This window comes from Electrophorus electricus, chromosome 17 (assembly GCF_013358815.1).
Source record: "Electrophorus electricus isolate fEleEle1 chromosome 17, fEleEle1.pri, whole genome shotgun sequence".
Classification (NCBI taxonomy): domain Eukaryota; kingdom Metazoa; phylum Chordata; class Actinopteri; order Gymnotiformes; family Gymnotidae; genus Electrophorus; species Electrophorus electricus.
The window spans coordinates 17,017,369-17,041,213 of NC_049551.1; the positions used below are offsets into that span (position 1 = coordinate 17,017,369).

Here is a 23,845-nt window from a genome sequence, read left to right on the forward strand (position 1 = left end):
TTTACACCTGAATGTAAGCTAATACAAGCATTGCATGTGACTGTTTTGGGTCATGCATCAGGCTTTCCCATAGGAATACTTTAAAGCATCGATAAGTAAAAAGAAAATAACTACTTGGCCCTTAAGTAATTTATGTAAGTGTATATTAGTTCATTTTCATGTTTCATGAGTACAGGTACAGAAGCATGTGTAGCCAGAAAATGTTCCAGTGCTGCCGGCAGATGAACAGATGCTGCCATATCCATCCAGACACCCCATCTACTCCAGCGGATGCAGAAACATCTTACCCATCCCAGGCTCACTGGAGACTCCCACAGCAAGACTGAAGTGACTACTTGGACCAAACATAATGTAATAAAACATGGACTGTTCCCTCTTGGTTCTCCCAAGGTCTCTTCCTAATTCCGCCCTGGGAATTTTTCCTTTCTGGCTCGTTCATTAAAGAGCTGGACCAATACATTTGTAAAGCTGCTTTGTAACATCTAGTGTTGTAAAAAATATATATGTATAAAAAAAGAGCCAAATATATGAATTTGACTTGACTTGACTTATAGTGGCAGATAAAGAATTGATTTATTTGAAAGTCAGAATATTAGTTTTGACATAAGATGATTGACATTCTTTATATCTGTAACTGTATTCGTACTTGTTCTGCAGAGACCCGTTTCTGCATACCTGTTATGACAAACATTTCTGCTGACACTTTCTCCCTTACTTGTCTGATTACGACACACGTGAATCTGTTCAACAGCTTATAGCTCTGATAACATTCCAAACATTTGATCAGTAAAGATCTTATGGATGATTCATTTCTTTATATATTAACGTTTGAATATATCATATTAGCAAAGATAAAACTTTGGAGATATACATGCATGAATTAATGAGCAATAGCCATATAGTATGCAGCATGCACCACATATTACGCTTAGTCCCCATCTAAATTACTAAAGGAAATTCTGGAATGATTATTCAAATAACACAAGACTAAACTCAAAAAGCATAATATAACCCGGCCAAAAAAAAAAAGTAAAGTTATCTACCAAAGAACCTTCACACACAGGTTGAAACTGTGGGTGTTGGTGTTGCAGCGACATAAACTGGTCCATCTCGCTCTGAAAGAACAGACATGCAGTCCTTGTCAGCCATGAATTCAGATGCAGAGTGACAAAGGCAGAGGACTCTGAACTGAGTGGTGCGAAGGGTCTCCGTGTGCTCTGCTCCTTTACCTCTTTGGAGTTTCTGAAGCTATCATTGAAACTACAGTAGTGACTACAGTCACCTGTCCCTTTAAATGTTAACTGTCCCTCTGGATAGAAGTGCAAAATGATTCAACTTAAATATAAATTATTTGAAATATATTACATTTCGAATAATTATTCTATGTGCTTTGTATATGGATACCACTGACTCCTTTGGGACTGGTTTAAACCAGTTTAATCAGAAAAAGCTCAGGTCCCACCATAGGAAAATCCAGATGATTCTCCATTGATAATGTAAACAAGTCAAAGACTATGACTAATTGATAGAGAAAAATGCAATCCTTTGTATGTTTAAATGTTTGCTGCTGTACAGAGTGGCAAAGAGTGACAGTAATGAAGAAGAGAGGAGGACGACTTTGTGTCGGTGATACATTAGAAAAGTACGCAGTACTGGTACAGCAGGATCAGCTGGGAACAATAGTGCATTCTCTGAATTGTGCTCTCGCTCTCTCGCTCTCACACACACACACACACACACACACACACACACACACACACACACACACACACACACACACACACACACACACACACACAGTATGACATTTAGTTGTGAAGGATATGTCTCATTCATTTCTCAGCTGGGTAATGTGAAGGAACAGACAATACCACACGGGAATTACCCAACCCAACAGTAGAATAATCTAACCCTTTATTTGTATTTGGAACAATTCTGTTTCAAATCAGAACAGGGAGTGAGACCGTGTAGAACTGTACATTCGGAAGTGTAGAATGTTATAAGCAGTAGTCTTTTGGTTTATGTTTGCTACAGTCCTGGCTGGACTACATAATGCAAACTGGCCTTCCAAGCATAGCAAACATACCTAAAATGGGCTTGTACAGCAAAATTTCTCAGTTATAGGCAGTCTTACGACACATTACAGCAGAGTAAACCCCTCATTTTAAATAACCTATGCTGGCAATATTTAAACATGCCATAGTGAAAGATAACCTTTCAGTGGCACTGCAGTTCACGGAATTATAAGTCTCTGAAAATATAAATATGAGGTCATCGTATAACAGACGTTAACAGTCGCTTTTTAATCCTAGCCACACTCTTAAACTATTCTCCACATATTTACATGGGTGCAATGTGTAACCTAGAGCGAAAATGAATTAAAGTAGCTGTACGGTTTTGTCCATTAGAGGGCGGCCCCGACACATTTGTCCAAACTCCTGCATTTGCGTGTAACTGCGCTAACGAGGCTACGTAAGCAGGGGCACGAGCGACTGCCTCGCCTGTTAACCTTCACTTTGCACCTGAGTCGCGCGCGCCCGGATCTGCTGTGTCATGCGTTGGTTACATGCAACTTTTCCAGAAAGATTTACATTTCTGAAGGATTTTTAATCAAGCAACTCGAGCTTGTCTGACTACCTTTTATTTGTTGTGCCTCTGCGCGCTCGTTAGAAAGACACCGAGTGGATTACCACGCACACTTCTCTGCAATCACACCTTCCGAAATATTTCTTCTGGCAAAGGCGTTTCTGCCGACGCGCAACATACCCGATCTTCACGGAAAAGATCCGAGCGCGTACTGACGTCTCTGCTTTTTGACAGCCTGACTTGTGAGGCTCTGCAGACGTGCACAAAAGCATGCTGCGGAACCGAGGAGTATACGCAGGGAAGAAGAGGAAGAGACCCGTGCAGAAAACGTAAGGCATTCGTATCGGAATACAGTTTAAATACATTTGTGAATGCACAAGACAAGATAGAGTAGTCATAATAGTTTTGTAATCGGTTACTTCTATGCACGTTTTGCTAGGTACATATAAAATAGCCCGCATTTACGAACTTTTCCTCACGTTTTAATACTGTATATAATTCATGCAGAGTGGATGAGGAAGTTTGCATCAAAGTAGCCTGCAGTAAACACTGATTAAAGTGCAGTTCCGTTATCGTACGTTATTTCCAGAAATCTTCTTAGCTAAAACTTTTTTTATTATTATTTTTTATCAGTAACCGGTGAATATGAAGATTTAACGATGGTCCCGTAAGATGACGTCATTGGCTTAGATGACTTGTCATTTGACTCAAAATTAGGCCAGAGGAGAACCCTCCTATTTAGCAGACGTGTTCCAGCCTGCTTCAGGAAGGCTACACCGCTGTGATCATTTAACATCGTTACTGCTGAAATAGACACGTGGCCAATAAACTTCAGCGCTGCGGTGTGTCCAGCCTTGACCGAGCTGGTAAGCCAGGGCGCAAAGTGCTGCTGTCTGCCGGAGGGGTGAGGTTCCCCACTGTGTGAGCAAGTTAGTAGGCAAGTGGTATTTTTGAGGATTCATTTTATTATTGAACAACTCCAGTGCGCTCGCTCAATCCAAAAGGTTAATAAACCTCAAAACTGAATATTTAAGAAAGTAAAATTGAGGTTTTGACTTTCTTAGGAGAATATCTGTGCAGAATTATTATGGAACTTGATGATAAACAGAAATTTTCCCCCCATCTCACTTGTTTATTTTCATCTGTTAAAGTGAGAATAATAAACAACTCGATTTACAAATAAACATTTGACATTTTAAAAAAGTGACCAAGATAGCCACCCTTTCCTTTCAATAACAGTCATAAGACGTCCATTCATGGAGTGTCAGTTTCTTAATCTGTTGATGAGCAACATCTTGTTCAGCAGCAACCACAGCCTCCCAGACATTGTTCAGAGAGCTGGACTGCTTTCCTTCACTGTAAATCTCCCGTTTAAGAAGAGCCCACAAGTTCTCAGTAGGGTTTAGGTCAGGTGAGGATGGGGGGCCGTGCCATTATGCTTTCATCTTTAAGGCCTTTAATAGCCAGCCATGCGTGCGATAGAGCACTGTCCTGCATCATGGTCTTCTTGAAAGATGCAGACTCGCTCGTACTGCCCATAGCAGAACCCCACCTCCACCTTGCTGGCGTCTGAGTCGAAGTGGAGCTCTGTGCCCGTTACTGATCCAGCCACGGGCCCATGCATCCTGTCCGTCAAGAGTCGCTCATCTCATCAGTCCATAAAACCTTTGAAAATGGTCTTCAGATATTTCTTGGCCCAGTCTTGACGTTTTACCTTATGTGTCTTGTTCAGTGGTGGTGGGGTTTCAGCATTCCTTACCTTGGCTGTGTCTCTGAGTACTGAACACCTTGTACTCCTGGGCACTCCAGGTATGTTGCAGTTCTGGAATATGACAGCACTGGAGGCTAATGGCTTCCTGGTCGCTTCACGTTTGATTCTTCTCAAATCTTTGGCAGTTAATATGCATCTTTTTTTTTCTCGTTTCTTGCGACCCTGTTGACTATTTGCAACAAAATGTTTGATGGTTCTGTGATCACCCCCAATATCTTGGAGTGCTGTATCCTTCTGAAAGACAATTTTACAATTTTTAACTTTTCAGAGTCAGTTAAAGCTCTTTTGCCCATTTTACCTGAGGAAAAGAAGCTGCTTAATACTTATGCACACCTTAATATAGGATGTTGATCTTAGGCCACACCCTCCCTCATTACACAAATACACATCACCTGATGTGCTTAAATCCAATAAACATTCAAGTTTATACAGCTTGGAGTTGGAAAATATGCATAAAATGATGATATGGTCAAAAATAGTCTTGCCTAATAATTGTGCACACAGTGTGTATGGGCTAAAGGCAGCAATCTCGCATCTGCAGGTAGACGTCTATCGTTTCTGCACTAGTGCCTTCTCTGTAGTGTGTAGTTATGGCCACACTGACAAAAGGACAGTCCAAAGTTTGTTCTTCTGGACCGTTAACTCATGAAAATGTAAACAAGCTCTTCTTCTCCACTCTATCGCAGACTAAAGCCTGCTGCTCACGCCGACGTGAAGTCAAACCCCTCCAAGCGCCATCGGGATAGGCTCAGCGGCGATTTGGACAAGCTGGCCTCCCTCCTGCCGTTCTGCGCGGATGTGTGAGAGCGCCTGGACAAACTGTCCGTGCTGCGTCTCAGCGTGGGCTACCTTAAGGTCATAAAGCTCAGTAGTGAGTCTCCGAGACCACATCTGCTTAACGCACTGGAGAAATGGATGAGACGAGGACATGAGCGTGTCGGAGTCTGAGCTAAACCTGCAGCAACCTAAAGGGGACAGTAGAGAGATGCTATTTTGACCTTTCTGTGGGGACACGAACCACACTGTTGCTTCCAAGTGAGCAGAGGTCAGAGAAAACGGTACTACTGCATAATCGATGAGATTGTTGAGTCTTAACGATGCACTGATGCTAAAGACAGTGGGACTCACAGTGGGGCTAACGTGAAGAGAAACCTGAACCTACAGTCCAGCTGAAGGTCGCGTGATTTGGGGTGGTGTGCTGACTTCGTTTCATTTTGAATACCGCAAAGTTAACAGATGTCTTTTCACTAATATTTAAACTGTTCAACCAGTCACTGTGGCTCGTGAACTTATCGATGTTTGTTGTTACCGAAGTTTTGTTTTATGTGATGTGCTGTTTGTTTGTTGACTAACAAACTCTAGTACTTGTTTATTACACTTATTGTTGTCTAAGATGGAGCTTATATGTGTTTTACACTTCTAGGCATCAGCACTGATCCCTGTATTTCAACAGTATTCTAGTTTATTGGTATATTGGACTCTAACCTACTGTACTGTACTAGGATGTATTCTATGAGGAAATGACAAAGCACTTTGTAAGTCACTCTGGATAAGAGCGTCTGCTAAATGCTGTAAATGTGATGCCTCTCAGACATAATGAATTTGTACTCTCTGTCAGCTTTGTGATTGGTTGTATGTTAGTTTTATTGGGGGGAGGGCTGCATCTCCAGAGATGATGAGTGGGTCCATGGTTGAGGTGAGACTGAGTAAGAGGAAGTTTGCTGGTAGTGATGTGGAATCAGTATGGATAACTAAAGCCTTTTGTGTTACTGTACTTGAGGAAAAAACAGTCAAACATGTTGGCTAATTTGCTCTTTGTTGTGAGGTAGTTTGGCCTAAATGAGGGGAAAGTTTTAGACTGTCTCCACATGTGAGTGTGCGAGCGCCCTGCCTGTGCTTCCAGGGTACCTGGACACCATTACTCTGGTACAGCTATGCTAGGGGGTGTTTTATCAGTGCTAACCTCATCTGATCAACTGATGCAAACCGATTTCACATCCAACTTGAAGATCAGTAACAGGGCTTTTGTTGTAAATCCTTTAGCCATTAAATTCAGAACCTAACCATAATTAAGCATTAAGCAAAATTAAGTGCAACGCTCACCTAAGTAAGATTTTAAGAGAGAGGCAATCGTCTTGCAGCCTTTTGTGTATTCTGGATGTGTTCAGACAGAGTGGTTGTTTTCGGACCTTGTTTACGTCGGACATATTTTCCTGATGGACAGCTATGTCACCTGACAAACAGAGGGAGTGTGGCATGCAGAGCTCCTGTCCCTAGGGCACTGCTTGCTGGTGTCTAGACTGCGTCTCCGGATCCAGAGCTGAGCACTCATACCCAGGAAGCTAAGCCTCCCACAGCCGGGCACTCGTACGCACTCACAACTATTCACCCGTCGCATGAGTGCTGTCTATCAACACTCATCAACTATGTCTGCATTCTTTTGTAGGTAGAGCCAATGGTGATTGTTCATTAGCATAATTTGTGGTACACAAATTGTCCTTCACCTGTGTTGGCAGGTATCAGGGTATCAGGTTGGCAGGGTGTGGTAATGGATAGGATAGACCTGACAAAAAACCCTTAATGAGACACCACAATAAATTCAGCGTCATGTCTGAAACATCACGAGAGGAGGACCGAATGCACTGAAATTCATCATCCGAATCACTTTATTTCACCAAGTTTGTTAGACATAAGAATTTGTCTTGGTGTCTACACACGTGACACTTAATATACAGACAGACCAGACAAGTGCAAGAAGTGTCATGATTTTTGCAGATACTTTCACAACGCCCTCATAGTGTCGTGTTCTCCGGCCAGATCTGCATGCCTTCCATCTTTTCTCTATGATGTAAGTTTAAAATAGAAAATGGACCAGGAGGTTGCGATTAAGCCATCTTAGTAGAACTGTTCTGTTCACAGCATGTAAACCACCATGTATGGGAGTCCTCCATACAGTACCGCCTCCAAGACCATTTAAACCAGCAAATTTCTATCCTTTTTAGTTTTGCACTTTTTGTGTTCAGAGTAATTTCACAGTGGGATGTTTTTTGCATGGTTTTACTTGGTTTTCCTGGTTCTGCCTGCCTGTGCTGGTTTTTGACTGTGGTCTGTTATTCCAGTAACATTAAATGTGGTTCAATCCTCATTCTTTCTCTCGTAAACAAAGCAAGATTTAAGATCGAGTGTTGAACCAGTTCAAATATGTGATCTTAAAGCAGGAACTTACTGTATGGCTTTGCTCAGACCTTAAATGAAACAGCTACCAACATGAAAGACTGTGTGTATGGTTTTCCTGGTGAATTTAAAGGTAACGCAGATGCCTGCTCTCATTTGTTATAGTTCATATAGTTGAGGAGAAGGTGACATCAGTGGGGTGGGGGTGGGGGTGGGGGGCGAACTGAAGACAATTTACCGCATGTCCCACTCTGGGTTAGCCTCCGTGTCCGTGTGCAGATGTAGGCAGCTGTCAGCTGGTTGCACACGGGGTTCGGATGTTGCCAGTCAGAACTCTATTTGATAAGGAACGTGTAGAATTTGGAACAGAGCTGCCACAAATCAAGGTTATGTTTTATTTATTTATTTTTTCTTTCACGTTTCAAATTAAATGTCAGCAGTGAGCCAGGCTTGTGGTAGAGGATATCGCATCACTGTAATACTGAGTGTTGTCTTGTCTATTTCAGCAACTATGAGGAAAAATGATGGGAGCACATTGTCCTCCTGCAGAAACAGGAGGGCATCTTCAGGAGATACCGTCGGCCTCTCCGAGGGGGACCTTTTACTGCAGGTGGATGAGGAACATTGATTCAGTGCTTTTGGACCAAAGAACGGAAGAAGAGCCTTACTTTGTGATGGCAAGGGCTGCCACGTCAGGGCTGCCACGTCAGGGCTGCCACGTCAGGGCTCCCACATGGCTGTAATAGATGTAATTTATTCTTTCTCCCCAGGCTCTGGATGGTTTCATCTTGGTGGTGTCCACCGAGGGCTGCATCTTCTATGCTTCTCCTACTATCCAATATTTCTTGGGTTTCCATCAGGTAGGTTTTTGACCTGGGTTTTCCTCACTCATACACTTCTGAGGCCTCTAGTGCTGAATTGTCCTAAAGTCTTTCATTCTCTTTACGCAGTCAGATGTTATTCACCAAAGCATTTATGAGCTGATCCATATCGAAGACCACGCCGTGTTCCGATGGCAGCTCTACTTTGCCTTCGACTCAAAGGATGTTGGTGATGGTAAGAGATTCGACCCGCAGCACGACTGTCGTGTCTAATGAGTCTTCCTCCTGACGCACCTAAAGAAACCTCTGCTGAACTAAAGGTTATGATTACAGCGCCAGGCAACAGCGAGAATCACAGTCTTCATCTACTCCCTCCGGAGAACTCCATTCTCCTGGACAGGAACTTCTGCTGCCGCTTCCGATGTCTCCTGGACGGCTCTTCTGGATTCTTGGTGAACATCTACCCTATTCTCTAAAATACGCTGCAGTTCACCTGGCCTTAGATCATTGATTCTAGGAAACCATACCTGGCCATGCAGGTATCACAGTTGCTTAAGTATCTGGTTCCCTTTGACTTCACTTATTTTCCAGTAGGTCAGTTATTTTATTCATTCATGTTTCCAACTCAATCCATCGTTTACATTTATGGCATTTAGCAGACGCTCTTATCCAGAGCAATTTACGAAAGTGCTTTATCATTTACTCAGAGTACACCCTAGTACAGTACAGTAGGTTAGAGTCCAAGATACTAATGATCTAGAATACTGTAAAAATGCAGGGGTCACTGCTGATGCCTAAAAGTGTAAAATACATATAAGCTCTATAACGGACTACAATCACTGTAATAAACAATAAGAACTAGAGTTAGTCAGCACAGGAACAGTCAACAGTGTAATAAACAATACCCTACAATAAGTACTAGAGTTTTAGTTAGTCAGTACAGGAGCAGGATCAGTGGACATTTTAATATTCCACAAATAGACGGGTCTTCAGTCTGTGTTTGAAGACTGCAAGGGACTCTGCTGTGCGGACAGCAAGCGGAAGTTCGTTCCACCATCTAGGAGCCAGGACAGAGAATAGTCTTCCATCACATGCACTTCTTATTTCCTTCTTTGAATATGCAGGCCCTGAATTTTCAGGGGAGGCTGAAGTATCTACCTGGAGACGAGAAGCCTGTGGAGAGGATCTCAGGGGCACAGTCGCGCCTCGCTCTGTTTGCAGTCGCCAGCCCTGTACAGCCTTGTGGCATCTTGGAGATCAGGACCAAGACTCTCATTTTCCAGACCAAACACAAGCTAGACTTTGCACCATTGTCAGTAAAGTATGACTTCAGTGTTTCGCATTGGAATTTGATTCTTTAGTATTGCCTTACTGTATAGAGGTAAAGAGGTTTACTGCAGCAAATATCAATTTAAAAAAATTATTACAATTTTCCTGACAATTCGATATTTTTACAATGTTTTAGTGTACTTTTCTGTCTTCTGAAAGGGGCAAGGTGGTTTTGGGGTACACAGAGCTTGAACTGTGCTCAAGAAGCTCTGGCTACCAGTTTATTCATGCAGCTGATATGATGTACTGTGCAGACAGTCACCTAAGAAGTAAGTGGCCATTTTAGTTAACTTACAAATAACATGGCTGCATTAATTTATCAATAGATTAATAAGCGCACGGCTGCGCACCACAGCAAGCCGCTGTGCAGCGCAGCTCTTGTGACCTCTGAGGTGGATGCCGTTTTGTCTCTGCACGCGAGTGATGAAGAAGGGAGAGATGCTGTCTTCAGGCTCCTGACCAAGAGCGGCGTGTGGGTCTGGGTCCAGGCCAGCGCCCGAGTCATGTTCCAGGGAGAGAAGCCTGATTTCATTATCGCTCAGCAGAAACCCTTAACGTGAGTAAAAAACAAAAAATGACAAAGATTTCCCTAAATGAGCCGATATACTGAGCATGTTGTTATTGTTGTTAGTAGTGTTATTAGTAGTAGTACGGTTGTGGTTGTGGTTGTTATGATGTGTAAGGCATGTTTTTGGTGGACAATCTGCATATTCCTTTCCAATCTATCCAGAAATGAAGAGGGTGAGGAACATTTGCGACGAAGGTCCCGGCAACTTCCGTTCAGCTTTGCAGGAGAAGCTGTCCTGTATGAAACCGTCCCCAGCGTAAAGGACCCAACGGTGCAGAGCTGCCCATATACTTCCACTGAGAAGAGCAGACCCCCAGATCAGACAGGCTTGGGCTGTCTCCCCCTCCTGGGCTCCTTACTCAGACAGGACCAGTCTGTCTCCATCCAACCCCCAGAGCCAGAAATCCAGAGCCTCCTGGTCCAGCCCTTTGCAGACAGTCACACGCTCAGTGTACCCAGTGCCACCCAGAAGCTGGACCCTCCAGAACCCAGCCGAGAGCAAATCCCAGAGAAGGGAGGCATGAAGGGAGCTCTGAGGAACCTGGAGGTGAACCGGGAAGACCTGATGGAATGGGACAAAGCCTTATTGAGGATCCGTCTAGAGAGAGGAGAAGAGCCAGCCCAGCTGAATGGCATTATGGCCAGCGACGTGTTTGCATATGTAGAAGAGGCTCTGTGGAAAGAGAGCAGTCTGACGGACTCTGAGCAGAGCGAGCCTAAAGCAGCAAGCTCGGGGAAAGCTGAGACTTCTGGGACTTCTCAGAGTGAGACGATGGAGCTGCTTCAGAGTGGCATGTTGCCCACCAAGCCACATTCAGAGTCAGCTGTATACGGGTGTGAAGAGCAAGGTAAATCCAGCAAGAGGAACGCGAGCGGTTTTCTGGGTCTTGGTTTCCAACCACTGCTCTTAAAAACCACAGACCTGAGCCCCCACAGCCCCTCTTAGTTCCTGTTTCCACTGCATGACAGTCATTCTCAGTCTGAACACACACAGGCCTTATGTATACATTCTGCATTAAAAAAAAACGCAATTTGCCGATTTTAGTGTTTCAAACATTTGTTAGAGCAGTTCACAGAATCCTAGTCGACAGGCCAAAGCTAACATGCAATAGGCCAAAACATTTGGCAGCCACAGAAACAGCAACAGGTCGTCCTTCAGGTATTGGGGTATGGTCAAAAGAACTACACTGGCCATAATCCCACATCAGCAGCAGATATCCAACAGGGCCATCTCCATGATGTTTACTGTTCAGGAGCTACGGTCACAGGGCCAAGATGACCACAGTTCACTGGCTGTAGCTTTAAGACAAGCGTCGCAGGCCTGGTGCAGATGTCTAGCCCAGGGCTGGCAGTCACACTTCCTGTCAGACAGTCAGAAATCCGGACTCAGCAATTACTGTAAAGAGTTTATTGAACTGGAAGGGAGTTCTAGCAGTTCATAAAGCTGGCTCAACTAAATTAATGTGTAGTCATGTCAGATTTGGGCCTCGCTGTATGGACTCTCTTACATTAAGTTAATTTATTCCTCAATGTGTCGATCGCTTGGCCAAGAACCGTGGTAACGCAGCTTCCATCGAGAGGTAAATGTCTAGCAGACATTCTGAGAAGCTAGTACATCTGGAGAATGTCCCCCTAGGAACGTTCTGGGAAGCTAGTACGTCTGGAGAATGTCTCCCTAGGGTCCTTTGGTCCCCAGGAGCACGGCACACGTCTTGACAACATTGTATTCTAATTTGCATAGTGTTTTCAGCATTAGCATTAAATCCCACATGGACACTGAATCATACTCATAGTGCATATTACATAATTATGTCAAATAGCAATTTACTGACCTTGATCAATAGTGCCTTGTAGTTTAAAATGTTCTCCTGGTTTGACATTTTGCTACATATGGAAAAGTTAGAGCTGAAATCTTTTATATGTACATTTCACACTGACACTGAGGCACTAGATTTGTATTACTGTATATCATGTGTATGTTGTCCTATGGCAGCTGTCCATAGTTTCAGTGCAAGTCATTTAAGCTATAAGTAGTAAATAATTTGATAGGATATCATACTAAAAATTGTATGGTAGAAAAACTCCACATTTGGCACATTGGTGGTAAACGCGTCGCACTTTGGCTATTTATGTGCTGCGTTTTAAGCTTTTATGTTACTAATTTGATGAGAGCCCTGCGATTAGAGGGGCTGCAGAAATCTACACGGGTTAATGATAAATGTCTCTCATATACTGATTACAATCTGTTTATTATGACCTCTTATATTTCGTTAATGTGCTGCACACGTCACTGTTAATGATTTAATGACTAAACATTTCACTCATCCAAAGATTTCATTGCAGTCTACTATATTTCACTCAGAGGACACTGTCACATCGGCTCTTCTGCTGCTTTGACAACAAAATTGTGTTTTACTGTATTTCCTCTGTTAATATGCCTGTTATTGACTTTTGATATTTGTACTGCACGATTAGTGTAAAATGTAATAACGGGGCATTAGATATGTTTTTGCAGGAATGTAAACAATTTTAAAATAAGAATTTGTTACCTAAACAAAATTACTTCAACTTTGACAGCAATGACAATGTAGGAATAACTTCTGAAATCGCACACTCCTATATATGCAGCCTGTTTATTTTCTGTAATAATTAAAGGACAGGTGGGTTAAATCATTGGTGTGGGTCAGGAGCTCTGTGAGAGGAGACAGCATATTGCCACCTGTTTTACATAACGGCCTGCACCCTCCCCCAAGATGCCGTGCTGTTTGTGCGTGGGTGTGTTTGGGTGTACAGTAGACAGAGAGGGAACTCTTTGGTAGCACGTTGTGTTCATCACCACATACCACCTTTAATACAACACTTCGTGTCCGTGGGAATGGGAGTATAGGATACGAACCCTCCTGCGTGTCGACTCCTTTACAAGTGACATGCAGCCCAGAGCTCTCATAATACAAAGATCTCTTTGATTTTGGCCAAAACTTTTAAAAGGGTGTGCTAAGTTGCTCCTCTCTTGTTAGTCATAGGATCTGTTAAATTGCTTACAGTGTGCATAACCTCAAAAGGACAGAGGCTACCAGCTGGTTGTAATACTAGATGTTTTCTAATATACTTTCAGCCTCTGATCCAGTCTGAATTGGGATGAATCTAGAAGCAAATCTAAAATGAACTGCAATCAATATTTGTGGTAAATTTACTCATTTAATACAAGGAACTTGAGGTGCATCGTGCTCCTAAGAAAATGTTTTTTTAAAACTGACCAGTTGTAGCAGCGTGAGAGGTATGGCAACCTCAGCAGGTTTTGGTTGTGAGCACTGGTTTTACACTGCTTTTATCTGGGGTACATTTTCACCATCATGTTCAAGGAAGCATTTCAGAGAAGGTCAAACCTCTTTGTAGAGTTCACACTTTTTCAAACTGTTGGTATATTCACCACCACTCTGTTAGTTCTAAAGTTTACTCACTGGGTTAGTTTCACTTGCCAGTTGAGAATGTTAGTCAACCATTTCCCCCCTAGGAGTGTGTCTGATGGGTGGAGTGTTCTCAGACAAAGGGATGTTTTTCCCTGCTGACAGATTAGTGCTTCCCCCTTGTGGGCCTTTAAAACACTACTGCTAGAATGGTCCCTGATTTTCATTTAATGTGTTTTGTCCGGTCATAGTTAAATGGTAAAATTCTGTAAGCTTTACTGTAAATTCTTGAAGTAAATTACAAAAGTAAAGTAATGCTGAGGGCTTCTGTGAGCACACGTCTGGGTTAAGGGTAGGGTTTTGCCTATAGAAATACACTGACCTGGAAGTTTGTGAAATTTGTATGCCTACAGTGACAGAAAGTATGCTTAAGATGCTGCTGTCACAACAGTCATCATCCTAGAATAATAAAAATACTCATGGCTCTGAGCATTGGTGTTTGTGCTTGGCGAAAGAGTTTAATAATGAAATGGAAAGCACTGAGGACTCTTATTTAGTCAGGCTGTCAGTATGCCAGCACAGGAAGTCTACTTTAAACTGTTTATTGCCATTAACAGTCAGTAATTTGCACACTGCATACAGAAGGAAAAATACACATCCGTGTTAAGGACATCACTAATGGGAACGTAAGGTCAGAGTAATTCACTCCCGGCCAGCATGCAGCATCCCTGGACGCAGTACGTTCAAGGGCACGGGATTATGGATTCCCCGACAAGGTCACGTGTGCTTGGCCTGACAGACACCAGGAGGTCACGGAGGTTGAAGGAGATGACCGACATGATGCACTGACCTCACTGACAGAGTTGCACAAGCAGACCTGCTGACCTGGTGGACAGAGATCTAGAGGACGATGGAGAAAAGGTCTGGCCGAGAGAGCTGCAGATACGAGCGCAGTAGTATTTACTTCTGACATTTGTAGTATTACTGCCAAAATTGTTCCAGCTGGGTTTTGTTTGTTTTAGTACAGCATGGTTTTAGAATCAGAATTAGAATGTGTGCTATCTCTAAGACAGCCTTGTGTCTGGGCAGCGTTTGTGAACAGACATGGTCTGTCTGGCTTTTAGGAGTGGGGCTCTGCTGATGTGAACAGGCTACAGGATTTAAGCCCCGCCCCTTTGCCCTATTGCTTCTTCTGGGTCTTGGGGGCAAAAGTGAGGTGTGTTGGCCGCTGGACCGAGCGTGAGGAGGGTTATTATTCCCCAGCTCGTGCTAAAGTCCGCCGTTTGCAAATGTGCGTTCTGGGCTTTTAACATGGTTCAAAGGTATACTTGGTATTATTTATAGAGGCCAGTCACATGTAAATCAGGATCCTTTCAGATTTAAACCAAATCCAAATCCCTGCTGCAGTGGTATTGGTGAGGGAGGCTCTCAAATAAAGAGTGCAGAATCAGTCTCTATGACAGTAGCGATTCCACCGTTCCACCATTTGGGGCGCTGTTCACCTTTATTTAGACAAACCACTGTGTTAAGTGACCTGCAAAACTGCCTTTAGTGATTTGGAAATCTGGAAATTTAAGGTGTGTGTGTGTATGTGCGCGCGCGCGTGTGTTTGCATTCAATATGTTTGTTTCATCTTTATTTATCACAATATTCAAATATAAGTAGCCTATCTGAAATGCAATTCCAACTTTCCAAAATGATGTTATTGTAATTTGCTGTTATTACAGAAATATTAAATACATATTTCAGCACATATAATAAGGCTTGGATGACTGTGGGTGGCTCTCGAGTCTTTTTTTTTCCCGCTCTGTGTCTCATCGCGTTGTCAAGCGCCAGAGAAAAGGACGACCAGTTTGTTTTTAACACAACAACAGATGGCTTAGTGTCACTGCATTCTACTCCAGCTTGAAACTCTGAAAGGGAATATCACCGAAAAATAGAGTCCAGATTGCTGGTAAGTCAGCTGCCAGATATCCCCAGGGTAAAATTAAAGAAGTTCAGCATTTGTTTGAGAGCCAAGAGAGGTATAATTATAAGAATGGCCAGGCATACAATAAACATTAAATCAATCACATCTTTATTAGACTGTTTATCTATTGTGATACAGTGGTTTGTAAGCCAAGCATAGATATTTATTTTGACCACTGTGAGTGTTGAACTGGATTTTGTTCTGACCACAGGGAGATCTGAATTACCAGTAGTTTAAAAAAAAAAAACCTCGTGTTTCATATCAGATGTTATCAGTGATACCAAATGAATGGCACTTACACATGTCAAGAGAACTTTTTTCACCATTCCTTTGTATTGCAGGATCACATAAAGACAGGACTGTCTGTCTGATCCACATAAGAACCACATGGTATAATGTGGTTAAATCCATCTATTTGCTTGTAAATAGAACTACATAGTAAAAAAGCAACGTGAGTAGGACGTTGAGTTCATTCTTTCTTTCTCATTTCTTCATAATCAACATTTTCTGTGTTATGCCATGCAAACTCATTCTTTAAAATGTTTATAAAAACATTCACAATGATCAAATGCTTTTTTGAGATTTAGAAATATCCCATTTCAAATGTTTACTGCATTTAACCTTAATAAGACAAAATCTCCAAAGGTAGTATTTATACCACGACAGGAAGTACTGTTTCTGTGTCAGATCTGCTTTTGCAGTTACTACTGAGCTCCTCAGAACAAAGGAAAACAGAGACTGATCCCAGATCAGTGTGGCTTGCAGTAACCTGAGTGGAATTATACCAGTCAAACTCCTTATCTATTAAGGACTTGTTAAGAAAGCAAGATATAAAAACTATAGGTGCCTCTCTGATTGGATTAGAGAATGCCATGGTGAACCAATCACAGCTACATCTCCTGACAAATCAGAAACCTGCAACTGAGGGTAGCAAATACATTTTCATATTATTTGTCATATTTGTACATTAAGTCATATTATTTGTCATATTTGTACATTAAGTCATATTATTTGTCATATTTGTACATTAAGTCATATTATTTGTTTTGGGTCACCATTGTTTTTCTTCTTTTTTGTTCTTCTTCCGTGTCCTTGTTTTGAGTTTAGAACACTTGTCTTCTAAGCGCTAAGATGCACGTTCCTACGCTCGTTGGGAGACTTGTGATATACTAGTCTGATGGTTTTAAAACCAGCCAAGCATGATACAAACTTTAAGATCCCATTGCACAAGTAAGATTTTCCTGTGTTAAACATTAATTGAATTTTGATTTTAAGCAATTATCCTTCATTTGTGGTTATTTGCATAAATCTAAAATATTAATAGGTTCATTTGGGTGAGCAGAAAAAAATTATGTAGTCACAAAGGACTCTTCCTCATTTTGCCCCTCGAGACAGATTGTGCAAATTGCTCGGTTTCTTTACAGGCGGTGGCGTGTGCATCAACGCAGGGTCTGCCCCATCCACTAGTGCAACAGTGTGACGTCATTCTGGATCACAACGTTACTCAAACTCCACCTTCGGCTTGCGGATTCTGTGCCTTTGATTAAAGATGAATATGTATGTATCATGATAATGAGAATTTGACATCAGGTTAAAAAGAACAACCTTGTGCTAATTTATACACTGTTGGGGGATATTAGGTGGGGATGTGCTCACCACCATCTGAGGGACAGCGAGCTATAGTTCTACCAATATACAGAGGATCCGCCGTGTTTTGGAGTCAGAGGGCTTTTCATATTGCCTGCCTCTACCTTCATATTTCACTGATATGAAATTCAGATTTTTGAGTGGGAGAGTAAGAAATGGGAGGAGGTACTGGATTAAGCAGTGGTGAAGGGATGGGGAGAGAGAGAGGGGGGGGAGAGAGAGAGAGAGGGAGAGCGAGAGAGAGAGAGAGAGAGAGAGAGAGGGAGAGAGAGATGGAGTGAGAGAGAGAGAGAGTGAGAGAGAGAGAGAGAGAGAGAGAGAGAGAGAGAGAGAGAATATTTCCAGACATTTCGCTCCTCGCTGTGCGGACCGTCAGACGTCATGGGGCAGATTGTTTTGACACCCCGTTAAGAAATTCAGGAGGAAGACGGACAGCTCATGAAATTTGCAGGCCCTGATTGAATTTATGATATTTTCATAAAGGCCATCAAGTGTGGACGCCTGCAGGGAGGACAGACTGACAGGCACACGAGGGTGGGGTGGGGTGGGGAAGTACACCCCTCCGTCTCCATCTCCCTCCTCCACCCTGCTCCATCCTTTGCTCCGTGCTGACCAGAGCTGAACAGACCCTTTCACATTTAAACGTCTTTTTGCGTGCTGGCACATTTATTCTCTTTGGGTCTCTGCCGTCACAGCTGCTCAGGCTGCTGGTGTGCCGGTCTGGCCGCCTGGTGCATCAGTAGAGAGGGGAGGCCCGTTTGAATTCAACGCGCGCACACACACACACACCAGACTGGCGTTAAGTAACAGGCACAAAAAAAAATCTGCTTTTTGTGTTTCAGAGAAGGTCATAAAATAACCCCCATCGATCCACAGAACCTTTCTGCATGACCCAGCTTGCTCGGAACTTCGGTGGGTGAGATGAGTCTTCACCAACAGCTCGTGGCTACGTTATAGAGGCTGCTTTCAACTGAAGCCAATTTATAATGCCCCAGCAACAACAGTAGGGGCTTGGTACTTTTGCTAGGACTCTCAGCCGTTCTCATGTTACATAAGGCATGCGGCGTGCAAAACTGGCTGAAGTGAAGGTAACTGTGCGGGACTACAGTGAAGAAAGGGTGAAGGGTTATTTCTGTCTTTTTTGGTTTGTTTTGGTTTTGGGATTTTTTTTTTGCTGGAAGATCTGGTAGTACAGAGTCTCTCAATACACATTTTTTCTATATTATTATTGTAATTATAATGGGGACTTTTAGTGTTAATAATAAATAAGAGGCAATAAATATCTAATGTGCTACTGGACCTGTGCCTTTATTTCAAATTAGTTTGTCAGAGTTTTGCAGCCCAAGCGAGTCCCGTCTTAATTATTTAATTGAATAGGAATAAAATGAAATAATAATGTAACACTTTTTGGGTGCAAATTCCCCAGTTCGTATTGTGGATGTGGGTATGAGGAAAATCAAATATTTATAAGCGCACAATCCTTTCAATTATTTTTCCGACACTTTAATAAGAGGAAAAAATGTTCTAAATGAAATAGAACATTTTTAATGCAACGTGGCTTTAACACATCCTAACACAATATGCCAGTTTCAGTGATTGAAACCAGAGATGGGCCCGACCCATCACATATTCATGCTTCAGAACAGTCTCTGAGTGAAGGTCCCCTCATTTTTCTCAAAGCGATCTCCCTGTTAAGCTTCAAATGTGTTCAAAAGCCGCGTTGAAATGAACAAAAACACGTAAACAAACAAAAAGGTGCCCGCATATCTGGGGTTTTTGTCTGCTTGCAACTTGACTCATGTAGGATGCATACGTCACCGTCAGGCTCCTAATTACTGGGTGCTCAAACAGAAAAACACAGTGCACTCTGGGAAAAAAAGAGTGCCCTGATGGTGCTACTTTCTCCACTGTAGCTATTAATGTTTTACTGGCGTAAAGGATCCTTCACATAAATTTCAAGAAACCCAAAATGGCAATTTCTCCTCCACTTCATAACCCTCCTTAACATCCAATAATAAGGTCGTCTCTAGTGCACGCTGCCAGTTTCACACTACCACATAAACTGGGTTTAAAACGGCTGACAACAGAACCCGATCACGCAGTGGAAGGCATGCATCGTATTTCTCTCCGTTACATAAGACGCAGAACCTGCGACGCGACGTATTATAGATTTAACCTCACACAGGTAAAGTCACACTCATGAAATTAGTACTTTTTGACTCCATGCTTAGACCATCAGTCATTCTGGTTGAAGCTGTACTTCAATGCAGACTTGAAGGACCGTTGAGGCAATTGTTTTTAAATGTTATCTGCCAAAAGATAGACCAGTTGTAACCATGACAACCACCTCCTGTATCACTTATCACTAAGGAAATTGGGAGACTAGTGCAGGTGCTGGCATCTGTACCCACAATCTTATTAGAGTTGGGGTGCACACTGACTTCAGTCTTCATGAAGCTGTCAATTAACATGCAGAGTCAGAATGCTGAATATCGGTGCATACACACCAGATGGGCCAGATACCAACAAGTGATGCCTGAAGTAAAAGTGAAACGCAGAACCGGAAAATGGCAAGCGAAAAAATAAGACATGCAGGGTGTTTTGCTCAGAATTAGGACTGCTCAGGTAAACAAGTACAATTCAGTTCCATGTGAAGCCTTTATTCAGAGAATTCAACATGGACAAACAGTTCTGGAGAACTTCAGCAGGCGTTCGTCTCCTTTAGGTGTGTGTTCAGGACAGTGGAACTTGCTCCCTGAGCATTTAGTCCCAGTAACACCAGAAGGCTGTAGGACATCGTCCGCGAGACGGAGACACACCGGCTGTCCGTCCCACCTAAGCCCGTCCCGTCTCCTGGTGTAAGACCAACTCTCCATACACCTCCCGTCACCCCACCCAGCTCCACCCTATTGTCTTTCATGCTACATGTCTCTTACAACATGGGGCCTCATCATCAGTTCTACTGTAGCACAGCTGTGTGTGCATGGGTGTGGTTATTTTTCATATGTTTCCCTGATAACTACACCCTCGCCTTTATTTCTCTGTGGGGCTGAATTCTTCAGGTCGTGGTTAGCTCTGATGTTAAAGTGATAGCAAGGCTGAGGGTGAGGGTGTGAATTTGCCAGGTTTGTGGGAGGCTGGGTGTGAACGGGCTGTCAGAATAACCACAATCATTATATTTGCCATAAAAGGAGATTGCACCTGACCATTTCTATGCTAATGCGCTCTGCTGAAGATCCTACTGGGGCTTTCCACCAAGAGAAAACATTATTTGTTTAAACAGCGATATTCTTTTATTGAAATGTGACTTATTCACTAATTTCTCATATTTCCACCCAACTTAAAATAGGCCACTATTTAGCACTTTCAATTCAACTTCAGCTTTTGTGTTTTCAATGTCTTTCAATCTTTGTAACCAATAAAGAGGCAAATTCTCACGACAGATAATGAAATGCATTCGTGCTCACTGAACATTTCAATTCATTCATTAATTCAAGATAATGATCTCTGCCTTACCTTTCATAATTCAGGAAAAGTACACTGTCATGTTTTCAATTGTTCCCTTTTAACATGAGCACTGGGTGACAGTTCATCGCAATTTGATCGGCTAAGGTTAGCAGGATCCATGTTTGTGGAAAACAACCCACTGTGCTTAAAACCGGGGCTGGGAGCAGCTGACTTTAGCCGTATTTTTGTCCGGAGTTTATGGCAGCGTTTCTGTTTTGATCAGCACAGCTCTTGCTGGACGGCTCAAGCGATCCTTCTGATATTTGACCCTCCTTTGTCCTTCTTTATCCTGCCTGCCCGATTTGCATGAGCCGTTGGCACGGGCGGTGAGCCCCGCCCCTGCCCCGCCCCCCTCCTGCATTTACATACATAAATCTGCCGAGCAGATTTGTCCATTACAGCGGAGCATCCTAAGAGCAAGGCCTGGGGCTCCAGCAGCTAATAAGCCATGTGCTGTCAAAGCAGCAGCGCATCATTATAAATTGTGCATGGACTTTATGTTTTAAACATTTCAACCGCATCCACACACACACGCTTGCATGCACATGTGCACGCACACACACACACACACACACATTGCCACAGACTCAAACAATACTGGCAGACCCAATGCGAGTGAAGTGTGTCCGCATACGGTATAATATATTGAGCAGATCTCTCCTCGCTCTCGGAGAGTGAGGTGAGCAAAAAGGAAGAAGGAGAAAGAGTATATGTGGTAAGACCAAGTGAGAGAGAGAGAGAGAGAGAGAGAGAGAGAGAGAGAGAGAGAGAGAGAGAGAGAGAGAGAGAGAGAGAGACGAGGGTGTGATGGAGCTTAGCCATCTCAGGAAGAGCTGTCATGCAGAAGCACACATTGGCCACTAGTTTGAGTCCTAATTTCCCTTCCCTGCATGCATGTGTGTGTGTGTGTCCATGCTTGAATGCACTACATATTCTATCAGAGCAGAGAATGCAGGTGTAAATGGTTCAGACTGGTCTCGAGTGGAATATTGAACTCAAGTGTCTCAAACAAAAGCAACATGGAAACTTTAGCCATGGGCAACCAGGGGTGTGAAAAACATGAGAGTTTTAAAGTATGTCTTTGTCTCTCCAAATTAACAATTCATTCTTCTGGAATCTGCTACGAGTCCTGTCTTCTAGGCAGAGATAAAACAGTAAATTTAATGTAGCAGGCTAAAAAAACAACAACAACCAAAAAGTCTACCTCTAGCCAGCCTTTCTATAACATGAGAAAAACAGAGAGGTGGGAATTAAACTGGCCTCATCTGAGGGCTTGCCTCGCCCCGCCTCCGCTAATCGAGGAGCAGCGGATAAATATTTATGCCGCTGTAGCGGTGCAGTGCGGTCCTCTGCCAAACTCCAGCGATGCTGATTTCTGCCGGTCACCTAACTGGGGGGGCTGATGGAGTGGCTGGCTCAGTGGAGGTGGCTCGTCCCTGCTCTGCTGTGGCAAGGGCATTAGTCATCCCCCTGTACCCGGGAAGATGCCGAGATTGCAGGTACTCTCCGTCGCACTCTCGGGTTGCCACGGCGGCGAGTGCCTCGCCCCCCCACCCCACCCCTTCCCGCCCGGTCTCGTAGCCTCTTCCAACACCTCCCCTCTTCCTTGAGTGTAGCATTTTGTGATTAATGTGAGTTTTAATTGTCAAGCTCACTTTTATGCTCATTAAAGTGTATTATGCAGCAGTTAGGGTATTAAAGTTCAGTGAGAAATTTCATGCATACTAATCAGGATGCAAATGAGGCTGGCATGAAAGAATCCCTAGGTGCGAGCCGAAGTGTCGTTAGTTATCTCTTGCCATGGCTGTCTGCAGCAAGCGCAAAAATGACTCTGCCTCAATAGATGTCTCGGCGCATATACGGGGCAAAGAGATGGCTATGTAAGAAGCCTGCAGAAGAATGGCAAAGAGTGTGATAAAGAAGCTATTCAAGGCCACGTATAACAATCAGGACAATGGGCCAAAATAGCTTCCTGAACTGGAGTGTGCCAGGTGTTGGTGAATTTAAATATGCATACAGCTACAGCAGCAATGAACTGAAATATGAGAAGAAAACGTCAGAAATTATTCTCTCATCAAGAGGGAGAATACAGGGAGGAAAATCTTTATTACGTTAAAAAAATACTATAAAATGAATATAGACACAACTTCTGCAAGGTTTTTGGGGGCTCTTACAGTAATAAGGTCAAAATGAAATAACAGAAACTGTTAGATTGAAGCCTCATTACTGAAGGTCCATTTGATAATATAATGTAAAAAAAAGAAGAAGAAAAAAAGCATACAGTACATATGATCAAGAATTAGTAAAATTTTTAACATGTTTAAATTTTTAATAATTCATTTCTAATTAAATATATTGCTGAAGGAAAAAGCAAAAAAGTGTGTGTGTGGGGGGGTGTGGGGTGTGGGTGGGTGTGGGTGTATGGGTGTGGGTGGGTGTGTGTGTGGGTGTGGGGGTGTGTGTGGGGTGTGTGTGTGTGTGTGTGTGTGGGTGTGGGGGTGTGTGGGGTGTGTGGGGTGTGTGTGTGTGTGTGTGGGTGTGTGTGTGGGGGGGGTGTGGGGTGTGGGTGTGTGGGTGTGTGTGGGTGTATGGGTGTGTGAGTGGGTGGGGGTGTGGGGGGTGGGTGAGGGTGTGGGTGTATGGGTGTGTGTGTGTGTGTGTGTGTTTGTGGGTGTGGGTGTGGGTGTATGTGTGTGTGTGTGACTTGAGTGAGGAGTGCCCTTCCTTGGCCCCCCAGCAGTGTCCATACAATGAACAGATTCGATCAGTACAGCCTCACTGTATTTCTGTCTGCAGGGCAAAATGAAGCAATAATAAAGATATTCAAATGGACTGCATATTTCCAGCCCAGCAGGAAGGGGGAGCGCTGGGAAGACACGATAATGTCGGCTGGCTTGTGCCGCATCAGACAGGGTCAGTGGGTGGTAATGTGACCAACAAGAGTGTGTGCGAGAATAGCAGGAAACGGGGATCCTCAAAGGTGCCGGGTTTTCCTAAACCTTCAACAACCAATCCAATAACGGGAATGTCAACATCACGCTTAATAAAAGGACCTGTTTTTTTAAA

General features: G+C 43.2%; 1 protein-coding gene across 1 annotated transcript; it reads left to right on the forward strand.

Annotated features, from left to right (window-relative positions):
- The first annotated feature begins 7,768 nt into the window (after positions 1 to 7,768).
- LOC113583882 (aryl hydrocarbon receptor-like) lies at positions 7,769 to 15,396 on the forward strand. The gene is given in 9 exon segments (XM_035535542.1): positions 7,769 to 8,141; positions 8,302 to 8,391; positions 8,482 to 8,587; positions 8,686 to 8,804; positions 9,477 to 9,673; positions 9,841 to 9,950; positions 10,103 to 10,117; positions 10,120 to 10,237; positions 10,412 to 15,396. Coding segments are annotated over 9 exon segments (1,719 nt in total). The 5' UTR covers positions 7,769 to 7,961; the 3' UTR covers positions 11,196 to 15,396.
- Positions 15,397 to 23,845: the final 8,449 nt, after the last annotated feature.